This window comes from Haemorhous mexicanus, unplaced genomic scaffold (genome assembly GCF_027477595.1).
Source record: "Haemorhous mexicanus isolate bHaeMex1 unplaced genomic scaffold, bHaeMex1.pri scaffold_183_ctg1, whole genome shotgun sequence".
NCBI classification, from domain to species: domain Eukaryota; kingdom Metazoa; phylum Chordata; class Aves; order Passeriformes; family Fringillidae; genus Haemorhous; species Haemorhous mexicanus.
The window spans coordinates 24-16,560 of record NW_026776015.1 but is presented as its reverse complement, the minus strand read 5'-3'; the positions used below and the strand labels follow the sequence as shown (position 1 = coordinate 16,560).

Sequence of the window (16,537 nt, the reverse complement as noted above, 5' to 3'; positions counted from 1 at the left end):
AGTGAAACAGAAACCGAAACTTTTGGGGGGGGATTTTGGGACCCCCCCCAAACTCCCCAGAACCCCCCAAAACCCCCCTGGGACCCCCAAAATTCTCCCCAGGAATCCCAAAGCGCCCTCAGGACCCCAAATTCCCGCCCAAATCCCCAAAATTTCCCCCCAAAATCCCAAAATTTCCCCCCAAAATTTCCCTTGGAACCCCAAATTTGCCCCCAGGACCCCCCCCAAAAACTCCGAGTCCCCTCCAGGTCTCAAGGCCACCGCGGTGTCCCTTTATTTGGGTGTCCCTTTATTTGGGGGTGTCTCCAAGGCCGGGGGTGGCACCTGGGGGGCTCTCCAGGTGTGCCCAGGTGTGCCCAGAGTCTCTCAGCGCTGTCCCCAAGGGGTCCCACCCCACTAAAACCCCAATTTTTCCCCATTTTGCTGTCCCAGGACTGTTCCAGGTGTGTCCCACGCTGTCCCGGCCATCTCTCCAGGTGTGCCCAGGTGTGCCCAGGTGTGCCCAGAGTCTCTCAGCGCTGTCCCCAAGGTGTCACACCTCATTAAAACCCCAATTTTTCCCCATTTTGGTGTCCCGAGGCTACTCCAGGTGTGTCCCACGCCGTGCCCAGGTGTGCTCAGGTGTGCCCAGGTGTGCCCAGAGTCTCTCAGCGCTGTCCCCAAAGGGTCCCACCCCAAAAAAACTCCACTAAAATCCCAATTTTCCCCATTTTGCTGTCCCAGGGCTGCTCCAGGTGTGTCCCACGCTGTCCCGGCCGTCTCTCCAGGTGTGCCCAGGTGTGCCCAGGTGTGCCCAGAGTCTCTCAGTGATGTCTCCAAGGTGTCACACCTCATTAAAACCCCAATAAAATCCAATTTTGGTGTCCTGAGGCTGCTCCAGGTGTGTCCCACGCCGTGCCCAGGTGTGCCCAGGTGTGCCCAGGTGTGCCCACAGTCTCTCAGTGCCGTCCCACCCCATTAAAATCCCAATTTCCCCCATTTTTCTGTCCCGAGGCTGCTCCAGGTGAGTCCCACGCTGTCCTGGTGATCTCTCCAGGTGTGCCCAGGTGTGTCCAGGTGTGCCCAAAGTCTCTCAGTGATGTCTCCAAGGTGTCACATCTCATTAAAACCCCAAGAAAATCCAATTTTGGTGTCCCGAGGCTGCTCCAGGTGTGTCCCACGCCGCGCCCAGGTGTGCCCAGGTGTGCCCAGGTGTGCTCAGGTGTGCCCAGAGTCTCTCAGCGCTGTCCCCAAGGTGTCCAACCCCAAAAAAACCCCAATTTTTCCCCATTTTGGTGTCCCGAGGCTGCTCCAGGTGTGTCCCACGCCGTGCCCAGGTGTGCCCAGGTGTGCCCAGGTGTGCCCACAGTCTCTCAGTGCCGTCCCACCCCATTAAAATCCCAATTTCCCCCATTTTTCTGTCCCGAGGCTGCTCCAGGTGTGTCCCACGCCGTCCCGGCGATCTCTCCAGGTGTGCCCAGGTGTGCCCAGGTGTGCCCACAGTCTCTCAGCGCTGTCCCCAAGGGGTCCCACCCCAAAAAACCCCCAATTTTTCCCCATTTTGGTGTCCTGAGGCTGCTCCAGGTGTGTCCCACGCCGTGCCCACGCCGTGCCCAGGTGTGCCCAGGTGTGCCCAGGTGTGCCCACAGTCTCTCAGTGCCGTCCCACCCCATTAAAATCCCAATTTCCCCCATTTTTCTGTCCCGAGGCTGCTCCAGGTGTGTCCCACGCTGTCCCGGCGATCTCTCCAGGTGTGCCCAGGTGTGCCCAGGTGTGCTCAGGTGTGCCCAGAGTCTCTCAGCGCTGTCCCCAAGGGGTCCCACCCCAAATAACCCCAATTTTCCCCCATTTTGCTGTTCCAGGTGTGTCCCACGCCGTCCCAGCCATCTCTCCAGGTGTGCCCAGGTGTGCCCAGGTGTGCCCAGGTGTGCCCACAGTCTCTCAGTGATGTCTCCAAGGTGTCACACCTCATTAAAACCCCAAGAAAATCCAATTTTGGTGTCCCGAGGCTGCTCCAGGTGTGTCCCACACCGCGCCCAGGTGTGCCCAGGTGTGCTCAGGTGTGCCCAGGTGTGCCCAGAGTCTCTCAGCGCTGTCCCCAAGGGGTCCCACCCCCCAAAAATCCCAATTTTTCCCCATTTTGCTGTCCCAGGGCTGTTCCAGGTGTGTCCCACGCTGTCCTGGCCGTCTCTCCAGGTGTGCCCAGGTGTGCCCAGGTGTGCCCAGAGTCTCTCAGTGCTGTCCCCAAGGGGTCCCACCCCCAAAAAACCCCAATTTTTCCCCATTTTGCTGTCCCAGGGCTGTTCCAGGTGTGCCCCACGCCGTCCCGGCCGTCTCTCCAGGTGTGCCCAGGTGTGCCCAGGTGTGCCCAGGTGTGCCCACAGTCTCTCAGTGATGTCTCCAAGGTGTCACACCTCATTAAAACCCCAAGAAAATCCAATTTTGGTGTCTCGAGGCTGCTCCAGGTTGTGCCCAGGTGTGTCCCACGCCGTGCCCAGGTGTGCCCAGAGTCTCTCAGCGCTGTCCCCAAGGGGTCCCACCCCCAAAAAATCCCAATTTTTCCCCATTTTGCTGTCCAAGGGCTGTTCCAGGTGTGTCCCACGCTGTCCCGGCCATCTCTCCAGGTGTGCCCAGGTGTGCCCAGGTGTGCCCAGGTGTGTCACTGCTCCAGCATGAGCTCGCAGGCGCGGGCCAGCTCGGCCAGGCGCCGCCGGGCGTAGTCCAGGCGGTTCAGGGCCAGCTGGCAGCTCTTGCGCGCCGCGTAGCTCGAGCCCTCGTGGGGCTGCCCCGTGGCCACCTGTGCAGGTGAGACACACCTGAGAGTCTGGGGGATCAAAAGAGACCAAATCCCACCTGGGACACCCCAAAATCCCACCTGGGACACCACAAACCCCACCTGGGACACTCCAAACCCCACCTGGGACACCCCAAACCCCACCTGGGACACCCCAAACCTCACCTGGGACACTCCAAACCCCACCTGGGATACCCCAAACCCCACCTGGGACACCCCAAACCCCACCTGGGACACCCCAAACCTCACCTGGAGCACTGCAAACCCCACCTGGGACACCCCAAACCCCACCTGGGACACCTCAAACCTCACCTGGGACACTCCAAACCTCACCTGGGACACCCCAAACCCCACCTGGGGCACTTCAAACCTCACCTGGGACACTCCAAACCCCACCTGGGACACTCCAAACCTCACCTGGGACACTCCAAACCCCACCTGGGACACCCCAAACCTCACCTGGGACACCCCAAACCCCACCTGGGACACCCCAAACCTCACCCGTGACACTCCAAACCCCACCTGGGACACTCCAAACCCCACCTGGGCCACCCAAACCCCACCTGGGCCACCCAAACCCCACCTGGGACACCCCAAACCCCACCTGGGACACTCCAAACCCCACCTGGGACACCCCAAACCCCACCTGGGACACTCCAAACCTCACCTGGGACACTTCAAACCTCACCTGGGACACTCCAAACCCCACCTGGGACACTCCAAACCCCACCTGGGACACTCCAAACCCCACCTGGGACACTTCAAATCCCACCTAGGACACTCCAAACCTCACCTGGGACACCCCAAACCCCACCTGGGACACCCCAAACCCCACCTGGGACACCCCAAACCCCACCTGGGACACCCCAAACCACACCTGGGACACTCCAAACCCCACCTGGGACACCCCAAACCCCACCTGGGACACTCCAAACCCCACCTGGGACACCCCAATCCCCACCTGGGACACTCCAAACCTCACCTGGGACACCCCAATCCCCACCTGGGACAGCCCAAACCTCACCTGGGACACCCCAAACCCCACCTGGGACACCCCAAACCTCACCTGGGACACTCCAAACCTCACCTGGGACACCCCAAGCCCCACCTGGGACACCCCAAACCCCCCCAAATCTCACCTGGTGACCCCCCCCAAAGGGCACCTGGGGCTGCCAGGCCTCACCTGTGTCAGGTAGCGGATCTGGGCCGAGAGCTCCGCCTCCACCTTGGCCACGGCGGCGCCGAACTGGGCGGCCTGACGGTCCAGGTGTCGCTCCTGGGGCTTCTCCTTGGACAGCTCCAGGATCACCGAGCCTGGGGACACACCTGGCTCACACCTGGGGCACACCTGGGCACACCTGGCTCACACCTGGGCACACCTGAGATACACCTGGGCACACCTGGGGTACAGCTGGGGGAGGCTAGGGCACACCTGGATACAGCTGGGCAGACCTAGAGGGGCCTGGGTCACACCTGGGCACACCTAGGGGGGTGTGGGACACACCTGAGGGGCCTGGGGCACACCTGGATATACCTGGGGTACACCTGGGCACACCTATGGGGGCGTGGGACACACCTGAGGGGGCCTGGGGCACACCTGGGGGCAGCTGGATATACCTGGGGCACAGCTGGGGGCACCTAAGACACACCTGGGCACACCTGGATATACCTGGGGCACACCTGGGCATGTGCGGGATACACCTGGGGGGACTGAGGCACAACTGGGCACACCAGGATATACCTGGGGCACACCTGGGCAAACCTAGAAGAGCCTGGGACACACCTGAGATACACCTGGGGACACCTCAGATACACCTGGGCACACCTGGGGCACCTGCGATACACCTGGGGCACACCTGGACACACCTGAGATACACCTGGGGGCACTTCAGATACACCTGGGCACACCTGAGATACACCTGGGGACACCTCAGATACACCTGGGCACACCTGGGGCACCTGCGATACACCTGGGGCACACCTGGGCACACCTGAGATACATCTGGGGACACCTGAGATACACCTGGGCACACCTGGGGGCACCTGTGATACACCTGGGTGCACCTGGACACACCTGAGATACACCTGGGGGCACCTCAGATACACCTGGGCACACCTGGGGGCACCTGCGATACACCTGGGGCACACCTGGGCACACCCAAGATACACCTGGGGGCACCTCAGATACACCTGGGCACACCTCAGATACACCTGGGCACACCTGGGCACACCTGAGATACACCTGGGGGCACTTCAGATACACCTGGGCACACCTGAGATACACCTGGGGGCACGTCTGATACATCTGGGCACACCTGGACACACCTGAGATACACCTGGGGGCACTTCAGATACACCTGGGCACACCTGGGCACACCTGAGATACACCTGGGGCACACCTGGGCACACCTGGGGCACACTTGGATAAACCTGGGCACACCTGGGACCCACCTGCGCACAGCCCTGGGACCCCTCCCCATGACCTCTGACCCCATTCCGGGCTCTCCCATTGGTCCCTTGAAGGTCACCTGAGCGGCGACCACGCCCCTTGGGTGACCACGCCTCCACTAGACTCACCCCTTAAGCCCCGCCCCTTTTAGCCCCGCCAATCACCGCTTCCAATGCACACCCACCATCACCATGGCAACTCAAGCCCCGCCCACCTCGAACCCGGAAGTGCCTCCCTGCGCCCCCCCAAACACCGCGGGCCCTCCCCCTCCCCGCAGTTCCCTTCCCTCTCCGCGCAAACCCCGCCCCTTTCCGAAAGTCCCGCCCACCTGCGCTGTGCAGGGAGGCGCCGATTTCGCGCTCCAGCTCCTCCAGCGCCCGCAGCCGCTCGTTTGCCACCCCGAACCCCGCCATGCCGCCCTCGCCGCTTCCGCCTCCTCTCGGCCCTTTTCCGGTTCTCTTCACCAATGCCAGAGCGGGGTTCCGATCACGTGAACGGAAGCGCCCGGCAGGAGCCGCTCTGGGCGGAACTCAGTGGTGGCACCGCCCCCTCCAGCGGCCGCTCTTCGTCGTCTCTGTGGTTTTGGGTCCTCCAAGATTGTTTAGCGTCACAAAAAAGCCCCAAATCCGCTCCAAAACCGCCCGGAATCCCCTCAAAATCACTCCCAGCTCCCTCACAAGGGTTTATCCACCACAAATTCCCCACGGTTCCCTCGATCTCCCTCAGACTCAGCTCCGGAGGAGGGAGGAGAACTCGATGGGGAGGGGGGATTTGGGAGGCCTTTTATTCCTTTTTGTAGGCCTGCGCTCCAGGCCACGCCCCAAAACACCTTTTATAGACTGCTCTTTTAAAGCCTCGCCTCTCACTGCTTTTTAGAAGGGTTCTATTCAGGCCACGCCTTTTATTTTCTTACTTTAGAATTATTTAAATCTAGGGAACGCCTCTCATTAACTGTTTTGGTACTGATTTTGATTTTCCTTAGGCCACGCCCACTATTTCCTTTTATAGACGAGCTTTCCTCAGGCCACGCCTTTCAATTCCTTTTTTAGCGCTGCTCCCCCAAACCCCGCCCACTCCCCCTCACGCAGACCCCGCCCCCGTTTTTCCCGCGCTCTGACGTCATCGGAGCGCGCCGGAGAAGAAGGCGCAGCAGCCATGGCGGCGGTGGCGGCTCCGCGGGCCCCTCCGGCCGCGCCGCTGCTCGAGGCGCTCTCGGCGCTCTCGGCGCTGCCCCCGCACCGCGGGGCCCTCCCGGGGATCGTCCGGGGCCTCCGCGACAGCGCCGGGACCCAGGTACGGGCCCGGGAGGGGATCCCGCCCTCAGGGGGGGCGGCGCCGCCTCAGGGAGCGAGAGGTGCCCTCAGGGGTTGGCGGGAAACGGGATCGCCTCAGGGGGGGGAATCCCTAAAAAACGGGATCTGACCCCAAAAATGTGGGGAACCCCCAAACCAGGGATCGCCTCAGGGGGGGGAATCCCTAAAAAACGGGATCTGACCCAAAAAAATGGGGAACTCCCAAACCAGGGATCGCCTCAGGGGGGGGAATCCCTAAAAAAAACGGGATCTGACCCAAAGAAATGGGGAACCCCCAAACCAGGGATCGTCTCAGGGGTGGGAATCCCTAAAAAACGGGATCTGACCCAAAAAAATGGGGAACCCCCAAACCAGGGATCGCCTCAGGGGGGGGAATCCCGAAAAAACGGGATCTGACCCAAAAAAATGGGGAGCCCCCAAACCAGGGATCGCCTCGGGGGGGGGAATCCCTAAAAAACGGGATCTGACCCCAATAAAATGGGATCTGACCCTAAATAAACGGGATCTGACCCTAAATAAATGGGATCTGACCCTAAATAAATAGGATCTGACCCTAAATAAACGGGATCTGACCCTAAATAAACGGGATCTGACCCCAAAAAACGGGATGTGAACCCAAAAATGTGGGATCTGACCCTAAAAAATGGGATCTGACCCCAAAATCTGGGAACTGAACCCAAAAAAATGGGATCTAACCTTAAATAAACGGGATCTGACCCTAAATAAACGGGATCTGACCCTAAATAAACGGGATCTGACCCCAAAAAAATGGGATCTGACCCTAAATAAATGGGATCTGACCCTAAATAAATGGGATCTGACCCCAAAAAACGGAATGTGAACCCAAAAATGTGGGATCTGACCCTAAAAAATGGGATCTGAACCCAAAAAACTGGGATCTGACCTCAAAAAACGGGATCTGACCCCAAAAATGTGGGATCTAACCCTAAAAAACGGGATCTGACCCCAAAAAATGGGATCTGACCCCAAAAAACGGGATCTGACCCTAAATTAACGGGATCTGACCCTAAATAAACGGGGTCTGACCCCAAAAAAACGGGATGTGACCCCAAAAAAATGGGATCTGACCCTAAAAAATGGGATCTGACCCCAAAAAAATGGGATCTGACCCCAAAAAAATGGCATCTGACCTCAAAAAAACGGGATCTAACCCCAAAAATGTGGGATCTAGCCCTAAATAAACGGGATCTGACCCTAAAAATGGGACCTGACCTAAAAATGGGATCTGACCCTAAAAAATGGGATCTGACCCTAAATAAACAGGATCTGATCCTAAATAAACGGGATCTGACCCCAAAAATATGGGATCTGATGCTAAATAAACGGGATCTGACCCCCCAAAAACGGGATCTGACCCTAAATAAACGGGATCTGACCCCAAAAAACGGGATGTGAACCCAAAAATGTGGGATCTGACCCTAAATAAATGGGATCTGACCCCAAAAAAATGGGATCTGACGCTAAATAAATGGGATCTGATCTCAAAAAACGGGATCTGACCCCAAAAATGTGGGATCTGACCCCAAAATCTGGGATCTGACCCTAAATAAACAGGATCTGACCCTAAATAAACGGGATCTGACCCCCAAAAACGGGATCTGACCCTAAATAAACGGGATCTGACCCCAAAAAACGGGATGTGAACCCAAAAATGTGGGATCTGACCCTAAAAATGGGATCTGACCCCAAAAAACGGGATCTGACCCCAAAATCTGGGATCTGAACCCAAAACCGGATCTGACCCCCAAATCCGGGACCCCTCCCCCCAAATCCGGGATCCCCCTCCCCCAAATCCAGAATCCCCTCCCCCCAAATCCGGAAGCCCCTCCCCCCAAATCCAGGACCCCTCCCCCCAAATCCGGAAGCCCCTCCCCCCTAATCCGGGACTCCCTCAGGACCCCTCCCCAGGCCCCTCCCCCCTCCTCCCACGTGACTTCCTTTGACCCCCTGGGGACCCCCCTGTTTGCTGACCCCTCCCAGTGACCCCCGGTTGACCCCTGACCCCGCGGTGACCCCTGGGTGACCCCTGCCCCTCCCCCAGGCCGCCCTCGGGGGTCTCCTCGGCGTCACCAACGCCCGCCTGGGCTCCATGAAGACGCGGTGAGTGACAGCTCTGCCGGCCAATCACAGTACAGGACCCGCCCCTCCCGCCCTCTCATTGGCTGCTGCTGTGGGATGGGCGGGGCAGCATTAAAACTAATTGGAATGCAGTGTGGGGGGCGGGGCCAGCTCAGTAGCCAATCAGAATCGTTCTCTTGGCTGCTATTGGGTGGGAAGGAGCCAATCAGGGGAGGGTTTGGCCCTGAGGGGGTGGAGCCAATCAGGAGGAGGAGGCGTGGCTTTGTAGCACCTTGTGATTGGCTGATTTGTTGGGGCGGGGGTTTTGAGCAGCCAATCCGGTGTTTGTGTTGTTGCATGACTAATTAGGGTGGGTGGGGCTTGTCTGCGAATGGCTGCCTGTTGGAGAGTGGGCGTGGCTTCATCCCGGCCAATCAGATTCCACATGAAAGTCATGTTCTACTTTGGCCTGCCCTTGTAAGGAGAGTGGGTGGGGCTTGGGCCTCTCAGCAGCCAATCAGGGTGTGGTCAGGGCCAGGGTGGGCGTGGCTTCATCCCAGCCAATCAGATTCCACATGAGAGTCACGCCCTACTCTGGCCTGCCCTTATAAGGAGAGTGGGTGGGGTTTGGGTTCCTCAGCAGCCAATCAGAGCTGTGGGTGGGGCTAGAATGGGTGTGGCCTCAGACTCCACCTGTGAGCCACACCCCACTCTGGCTGTCCCTTATATGGAAAGTGGGCGGAGTTTGGAGTTCCCAGCAGCCAGTCAGGGCTGTGGGGCGGGGTTGGGCGTGGCAGGGTGTGTGGGTGGGCGTGTCCCGGCTCAGCCAATGGCGTTGCAGCTTCGAGGGGCTGTGCCTGCTGTCCCTGCTGGTCAGCGAGAGCCCCAGCGAGGCCTTCCAGCAGCACTGCCTGGGCTGGCTCCGCCTCCTGCAGCACCTGCTCCAGGTGAGCGCACCTGGGCACACCTGGGCACACCTCAGATGGACCTGGGCACACCTGGGGGCACCTGGGCACACCTCAGATGGACCTGGGCACACCTGGGGGGCACCTGGGCACACCTGGGGGGCACCTGGGCACACCTGGGGGCATCTGAGATAGACCAGGGCACACCTGGGGGGCACCTGGGCACACCTGGGGGCACCTGAGATAGATCTGGGGGCACCTGGGCACACCTGGGGGCACCTGGGCACACCTGGGGGCACCTGGGCACACCTGAGATAGACCTGGGCACACCTGGGGGCACCTGAGATAGACCAGGGCACACCTGGGGGGCACCTGGGGGCACCTGGGCACACCTCAGATAGACCTGGGCACACCTGGGGGCACCTGAGATAGGCCAGGGCACACTTGGGGGTACCTGAGATAGACCAGGGCACACCTGAGATAGACCTGGGCACACCTGGGGGCACCTGAGATAGACCTGGGCACACCTGGGGGGCACCTGGGCACACCTGGGGGCACCTGAGATAGACCTGGGCACACCTGGGGGCACCTGAGATAGACCAGAGCACACCTGGGGGCACCTGGGCACACCTGGGGGCACCTGGGCACACCTGGGGGGCACCTGAGATGGACCTGGGCACACCTAGGGGGCACCTGGGCACACCTGGGGGCACCTGAGATAGACCTGGGCACACCTGGGGGGCACCTGGGCACACCTGGGGGCATCTGAGATAGACCTGGGCACACCTGGGGGGCACCTGGGCACACCTGGGGGCACCTGGGCACACCTGAGATGGACCTGGGGGCACCTGAGATAGACCTGGGCACACCTGGGGGCACCTGGGCACACCTGGGGGCACAAGGGCACACCTGAGATAGACCAGGGCACACCTGGGGGGCACCTGGGCACACCTGGGGGCACCTGAGATAGACCTGGGCACACCTGAGATGGACCTGGGCACACCTGGGCACACCTCAGATAGTCCTGGGCACACCTGGGGGCACCTGAGATAGACCTGGGCACACCTGGGGGGCACCTGGGCACACCTGAGAGCATCTGAGATAGACCAGGGCACACCTGGGGGGCACCTGGGCACACCTCAGATGGACCTGGGCACACCTGGGGGCACCTGAGATAGACCAGGGCACACCTGGGGGGCACCTGGGCACACCTCAGATGGACCTGGGCACACCTGGGGGCACCTGAGATAGACCAGGGCACACCTGGGGGGCACCTGGGGGCACCTGGGCACACCTCAGATGGACCTGGGCACACCTGGGGGCACCTGAGATAGACCAGGGCACACCTGGGGGGCACCTGGGCACACCTGGGGGCACCTGGGGACACCTGAGATAGACCAGGGCACACCTGAGATGGACCTGGGCACACCTGGGGGCACCTGGGCACACCTGGCGGCACCTGAGATACACCTGGGGGCACCTGGGCACACGTGGGGGCACCTGACATAGACCTGGGCACACCTGAGATAGACCTGGGCACACCTGGCGGCACCTGGGCACACCTGTGGGCACCTGAGATAGACCAGGGCACACCTGGGGGCACCTTAGATAGATCTGGGGGCACCTGGGCACACCTGGGGGCACCTGAGATAGACCTGGGGGCACCTGAGATAGACCAGGGCACACCTGGGGGCACCTGAGATAGATCTGGGGGCACCTGGGCACACCTGGGGGCACCTGAGATAGACCTGGGGACACACCTGGGGGGCACCTGAGATAGACCTGGGGGCACCTGGGGGGTACCTGGGGGCACCTGAGATGGACCTGGGCACACCTGGGGGCACCTGAGATAGACCAGGGCACACCTGGCGGCACCTGGGCACACCTGAGATAGACCTGGGGGCACCTGAGATAGACCTGGGCACACCTGGGAGCATCTGAGATAGACCAGGGCACACCTGGGGGCACCTGAGATGGACCTGGGCACACCTGGGGGCACCTGGGCACACCTGGGGGCACCTGGGCACACCTGGGGGGCACCTGAGATGGACCTGGGCACACCTGGGGGGCACCTGGGCACACCTCAGATGGACCTGGGCACACCTGGGGGCACCTGAGATAGACCTGGGCACACCTGGGGGGCACCTGGGCACACCTGGGGGCACCTTGGATAGATCTGGGGGCACCTGGGGGCACTTGAGATAGACCTGGGCACACCTGGGGGCACCTGGGCACACCTGAGGGCACCTGGGCACACCTGGGGGGCACCTGAGATGGACCTGGGCACACCTAGGGGGCACCTGGGCACACCTGGGGGCACCTGAGATAGACCTGGGCACACCTGGGGGCACCTGTGATGGGTGACACACACCTGGGGACACCTGGGGGCACCTGAGATAGACCCAGGGGCACCTGTGATGGGTGACACACACCTGGGCACACCTGGGGGCACCTGGGGGCACCTGAGATAGACCAGGGCACACCTGGGGGCACCTGGATACACCTGTGATGGGTGACACGTACCTGGGGACACACCTGGGGGACACCTGGGATGGGTGACACACACCCGGGGACACACCTGGGCACACCTGGGATGGGTGACACGCACCTGGGGACACACCTGGGCACACCTGGGATGGGTGACACACACCTGGGGACACACCTGGGCACACCTGGGGGAGTTCAGGGTCCCCCACCCCATTTTTGACCCATTTTTGCCATTTTTTCCCCATTTTTTGGGGTTTTTTTTGGCCTATTCCAATCGGGACAATTTGAGGGGGGTCTCTCTAATTTGGGGAGGGGTCCTGACGGTTTTGGGGTCCCCGCAGTCCCAGGACCCCCCCCCAAGGTGTTTTGGGGGGTCCCCCACCCCATTTTTGACCCATTTTTGCCATTTTTTCCCCATTTTTTGGGGTTTTTTTTGGCCTATTCCAATCGGGACAATTTGGGGGGGGGTCTCTCTAATTTGGGGAGGGGTCCTGACGGTTTTGGGGTCCCCCCCAGTCGCAGGACCCCCCCTCAAGGTGACCCTGGGGGTGTTTTGGGGGGTCTCACACCCCATTTTTGACCGATTTTTGCCATTTTTTGCCCATTTTTTTGGTTTTTTTTTTGGCCTATTCCAATCGGGACAATTTGGGGGGGGTCTCTCTAATTTGGGGAGGGGTCCTGACGGTTTTGGGCTCCCCCCACTCCTAGTATCCCCCCTCAAGGTGGTTTCAGGGGTCCCCCACCCCATTTTTGACCGATTTTTACCATTTTTCCCCATTTTTTTGGGTTTCTTTGGCCTATTCCAATCGGGACAATTTTGGGGGGAGGTCTTTCTAATTTGGGGAGGGGTCCTGACGGTTTTGGGGTCCCCCCAGTCCCAGAACCCCCCCTCAAGGTGGTTCCAGGGGTCCCCCACCCCATTTTTGATGGATTTTTACCATTTTTTCCCCATTTTTTGGGGTTTTTTTGGCCTATTCCAATCGGGACAATTTGGGGGGGGGTCTCTCTAATTTGGGGAGGGGTCCTGACGGTTTTGGGGTCCCCCTAGTCGCAGGACCCCCCCCCTCAAGGTGGTTCCAGGGGTCCCCCACCCCATTTTTGACCGATTTTTGCCATTTTTTGCCCATTTTTTGGGTTTTTTTTGGCCTATTCCAATCGGGACAATTTGAGGGGGGGTCTCTCTAATTTGGGGAGGGGTCCTGACGGTTTTGGGGTCCCCCTCAGTCGCAGGACCCCGCCCCCACGGTGACCCTGGGGGTGTTTTGGGGGTCTCACACCCCGTTTTTGACCCATTTTTGCCATTTTTTGCCCATTTTTAGGTCTATTTTTGGCCTATTCCAATCGGGACAATTTGAGGGGGGGTCTCTCTAATTTGGGGAGGGGTCCTGACGGTTTTGGGGTCCCCGCAGTCGCAGGACCCCGCCCCCACGGTGGCCCTGGGGGTGTCGGTGCTGCGGGAGCTGCTGCGCTTCTCGGCGCAGCTGCCGGAGCTGGCGCGGGACATCGGCACCAACCACATCCCCGGCATCCTCACCTCCCTGCTGGCCCTGCGGCCCGAGGTCTGGGGGGCTCCAAATGGGTCTGGGGGCTTCGGGGGGGGGGCGGTTTTGGGGGGGCTAGGGGGGAGAAGTTGGGGGAAAATGGGATTAAAATGGGAAAAAAATGGGGTTAAAATGGGGATAAAAGGGGATTAAAATGGAATAGGATGGGGACTGAAGGGGTTAAAGTGGGTCTGGGGGCTCTAAATGGGTCTGGGGGTCTTCGGGGGGGGCGGTTTGGGGGAGCTAGGGGGGAGAAATTGGGGAAAAATGGGATTAAAATGGGAAAAAATGGGATTAAAATGGGGAAAATGGGATTAAAATGGAATAAAATGGGGACTGAAGGGGTTAAAGTGGGTCTGGGGGCTTCAAATGGGTCTGGGGGCTTCGGGGGGGGGCAGTTTGGGGGGGCTAGGGGGAGAAATTGGGGGAAAAATGGGATTAAAAAAAGGAAAAAATGGGGATAAAAGGTGTTAAAATGTGATCAAAGGAGGTTGGAATAGGAATAGAAAGGGTTAAAGTGGGTTTGGGGGCTTCAAATGGGTCTGGGGGCTTCGGGGGGGCGGTTTGGGGGGGTTAGGGAGGAAAAAGTGGGAAAAACATTAAAATGGAAAAAAAGGGGTTAAAATGGAAAAAAACAGGTATTTGAGGTGTTGATATGGGACTACAAAGGGTTAAAATGGGTCTGGGGGCTTCAAATGGGTCTGGGGGCTTCGGGGGGGTCGGTTTGGAGGGGCTAGGGGGGAGAAAGGGGGAAAATGGGATTAAAAAAGGAAAAAATGGGGAAAAATGGGATTAAAATGGAATAGAATGGGGACTGAAGGGGTTAAAGTGGGTCTGGGGGCTTCAAATGGGTCTGGGGGGCTTCGGGGGGGGTCGGTTTGGGGGGGCTAGGGGGGAGAAATTGGGGGAAAATGGGAGAAAATGGGAGAAAATGGGAAAAAACAGGGATTTGAGAGGTTAATATGGGACTACAAAGGGTTAAAATGGGTCTGGGGGCTTCAAATGGGTCTGGGGGCTTCGGGGGGGGCGGTTTGAGGGGGCTAGGGGGGAGAAATTGGGGAAAATGGGGATTAAAATGGGAGAAAATGGGAAAAAACAGGGATTTGAGAGGTTAATATGGGATTACAAAGGGTTAAAATGGGTCTGGGGGCTTCAAATGGGTCTGGGGGCTTCGGGGGGGGGCGGTTTGGGGGAGCTAGGGGGGAGAAATTGGGGAAAAATGGGATTAAAATGGGAGAAAATGGGGTTAAAATGGGGATAAAAGGGGTTAAAATGAGGACTGAAGGGGTTAAAGTGGGTCTGGGGGCTTCAAATGGGTCTGGGGCTTCGGGGGGGGCGGTTTGGGGGGGCTAGGGGGGAGAAATTGGGGAAAAATGGGATTAAAATGGGAAAAAATGGGAAAAAGAAAAGGGGAGGGGTCGGGGGATCCTGAATAATTTGGGGGAGGGGTCTCTGTGAATTTGGGGAGGGGTCTCAGCCCCTTTCCCCCCCCCCAGTGCGAGCTCTCCACGCTGGAGGGGATCAAGTCCTGCCTCTCCTTCTACCCCGGCGCCTGCGGCTCCATGAGGGTGAGACCCCCCCCAATTCCTTCCCTGAGCCCCCTCCCCAATTCGGGGGCAATTTGGGGAGGGGTCTCGACCCCGGGACCCCCCGAAACCTCCCCAAATTGCCCCCCCCATCCAGGGGAAGCTGGCGGCGCATTTCCTGTCGCGCATCGACAGCGAGAGCCCGCGGCTGCAGCAGGTGGGGACCCCCAGTTTGGGGGAATTTGGGGGGAGTTTGGGGGGTCCTGGGATGGTTTGGGGGGTCCTGGGATGGTTTGGAGGGGGTTTGGGGGGGTCCTGGGATGATTTTGGGGGAGATTTTGGGGTGTTTTGGGGGGATTTTGGTTTTTTGGGGGGGATTTTGGGGGGGTTTTGGGGGGTCCTGAAGTGGTTTGGGGGGAATTTTGGGGATTTTTGGGGGGTCCTGGGATGGTTTTGGGGGGAATTTTGGGGATTTTTGGGGGGTCCTGGGATGGTTTTGGGGGAATTTTGGGATTTTTGGGGGGTCGTGGGAAGGTTTGGGGTGGATTTTGGGGGGGGTTTTGGGGGGTCCTGGGATGGTTTGGGGGGGATTTTGGGGGGGGTTTGGTTTTTTGGGGGGGGATTTTGGGGGGGATTTTGGGGGGTCCTGGGATGGTTTGGGGGGGATTTTGGGGGATTTTGGTTTTTTTGGGGGGGATTTTGGGGGGGTCCTGGGATGGTTTGGGGGGATTTTGGGATGGTTTGGGGGATTTTGGTTTTTTGGGGGGGATTTTGGGGGGGATATTGGGGATCTTTGGGGGGTCCTGGGATGGGTTTTGGGGGATTTTTGGGGGGTCCTGGGATGGTTTTGGGGGGAATTTTGGGGGGGTTTTGGGGGGTCCTGGGATGGTTTGGGGGGATTTTGGGGGGTCCTGGGATGGTTTGGGGGGGATTTTGGGGGGGTTTTGGGGGGGTCCTGGGATGGTTTGGGGGAGATTTTGGGGTTTTTTGGGGGGTCGTGGGAAGGTTTGGGGGGGATTTTGGGGTTTTTTGGGGGGTCGTGGGAAGGTTTGGGGGGGTTTTTGGGGGGTCCTGGGACAAAGGTTTGGGGGGGATTTTGGGGGGTCCTGGGATGGTTTGGGGGGGATTTTGGGGGGATTGGTTGGTTTTTTGGGGGGGATTTTGTGGGAGATTTTGGGGGTCCTGGGATGGTTTGGGGGGGATTTTGGGGGATTTTGGTTTTTTGGGGGGGATTTTGGGGGGGGATTTTGGGGGGTCCCTGGGATGGTTTGGGGGGGATTTTGGGGGGTCCTGGGATGGGTTGGGGGGTCCTGAAGTGGTTTGGGGGGGATTTTGGGGGGATTTTGGGGGTGTCCTGGGATGGTTTGGGGGGTCCCTGGATGGTTTGGGGGGGATTTTGGGGGGTCCTGGGATGGTTTGGGGGGATTTTGGGATGGTTTGGGGGGATTTTGGTTTTTTGGGGGG

General features: G+C 59.4%; 2 protein-coding genes across 13 annotated transcripts; one reads left to right on the top strand and one right to left on the bottom strand.

The window, feature by feature from the left end:
* Positions 1-289: 289 nt before the first annotated feature.
* Positions 290-6,021, bottom strand: MED11 (mediator complex subunit 11). Of its 12 annotated transcripts, none has more exons than XM_059837596.1 (6): positions 2,488-2,599; positions 2,099-2,351; positions 1,607-1,808; positions 1,317-1,470; positions 923-1,046; positions 290-496 (listed from the first exon to the last, which is right to left on the bottom strand). In XM_059837596.1, the coding sequence occupies exons 1-6, from the start codon at positions 2,544-2,546 to the stop codon at positions 290-292; spliced, it is 999 nt and encodes a 332-aa protein (XP_059693579.1). In that variant the 5' UTR covers positions 2,547-2,599. The 12 variants fall into 12 exon arrangements, 11 of the variants coding, with proteins under 11 accessions (XP_059693579.1, XP_059693576.1, XP_059693577.1 ...); XM_059837593.1 differs by lacking the exon at positions 923-1,046 and adding an exon at positions 1,905-2,029 and having other exon boundaries at positions 397-787; positions 1,182-1,470; positions 1,607-1,740; positions 2,186-2,351; XM_059837594.1 differs by lacking the exon at positions 923-1,046 and having other exon boundaries at positions 397-787; positions 1,182-1,470; positions 1,607-1,666; positions 2,111-2,351; positions 2,478-2,605.
* Positions 6,022-6,349: 328 nt separating this feature from the next.
* On the top strand, positions 6,350-15,324 carry LOC132322874 (proline-, glutamic acid- and leucine-rich protein 1-like; the record flags this gene model as incomplete). The annotated part of the gene is made up of 6 exons (XM_059837607.1): positions 6,350-6,515; positions 8,598-8,656; positions 9,456-9,561; positions 13,416-13,565; positions 15,044-15,115; positions 15,231-15,324. Coding segments are annotated over exons 1-6 (619 nt in total), but the record flags the coding sequence as incomplete, so codon positions are not given.
* Positions 15,325-16,537: the final 1,213 nt, after the last annotated feature.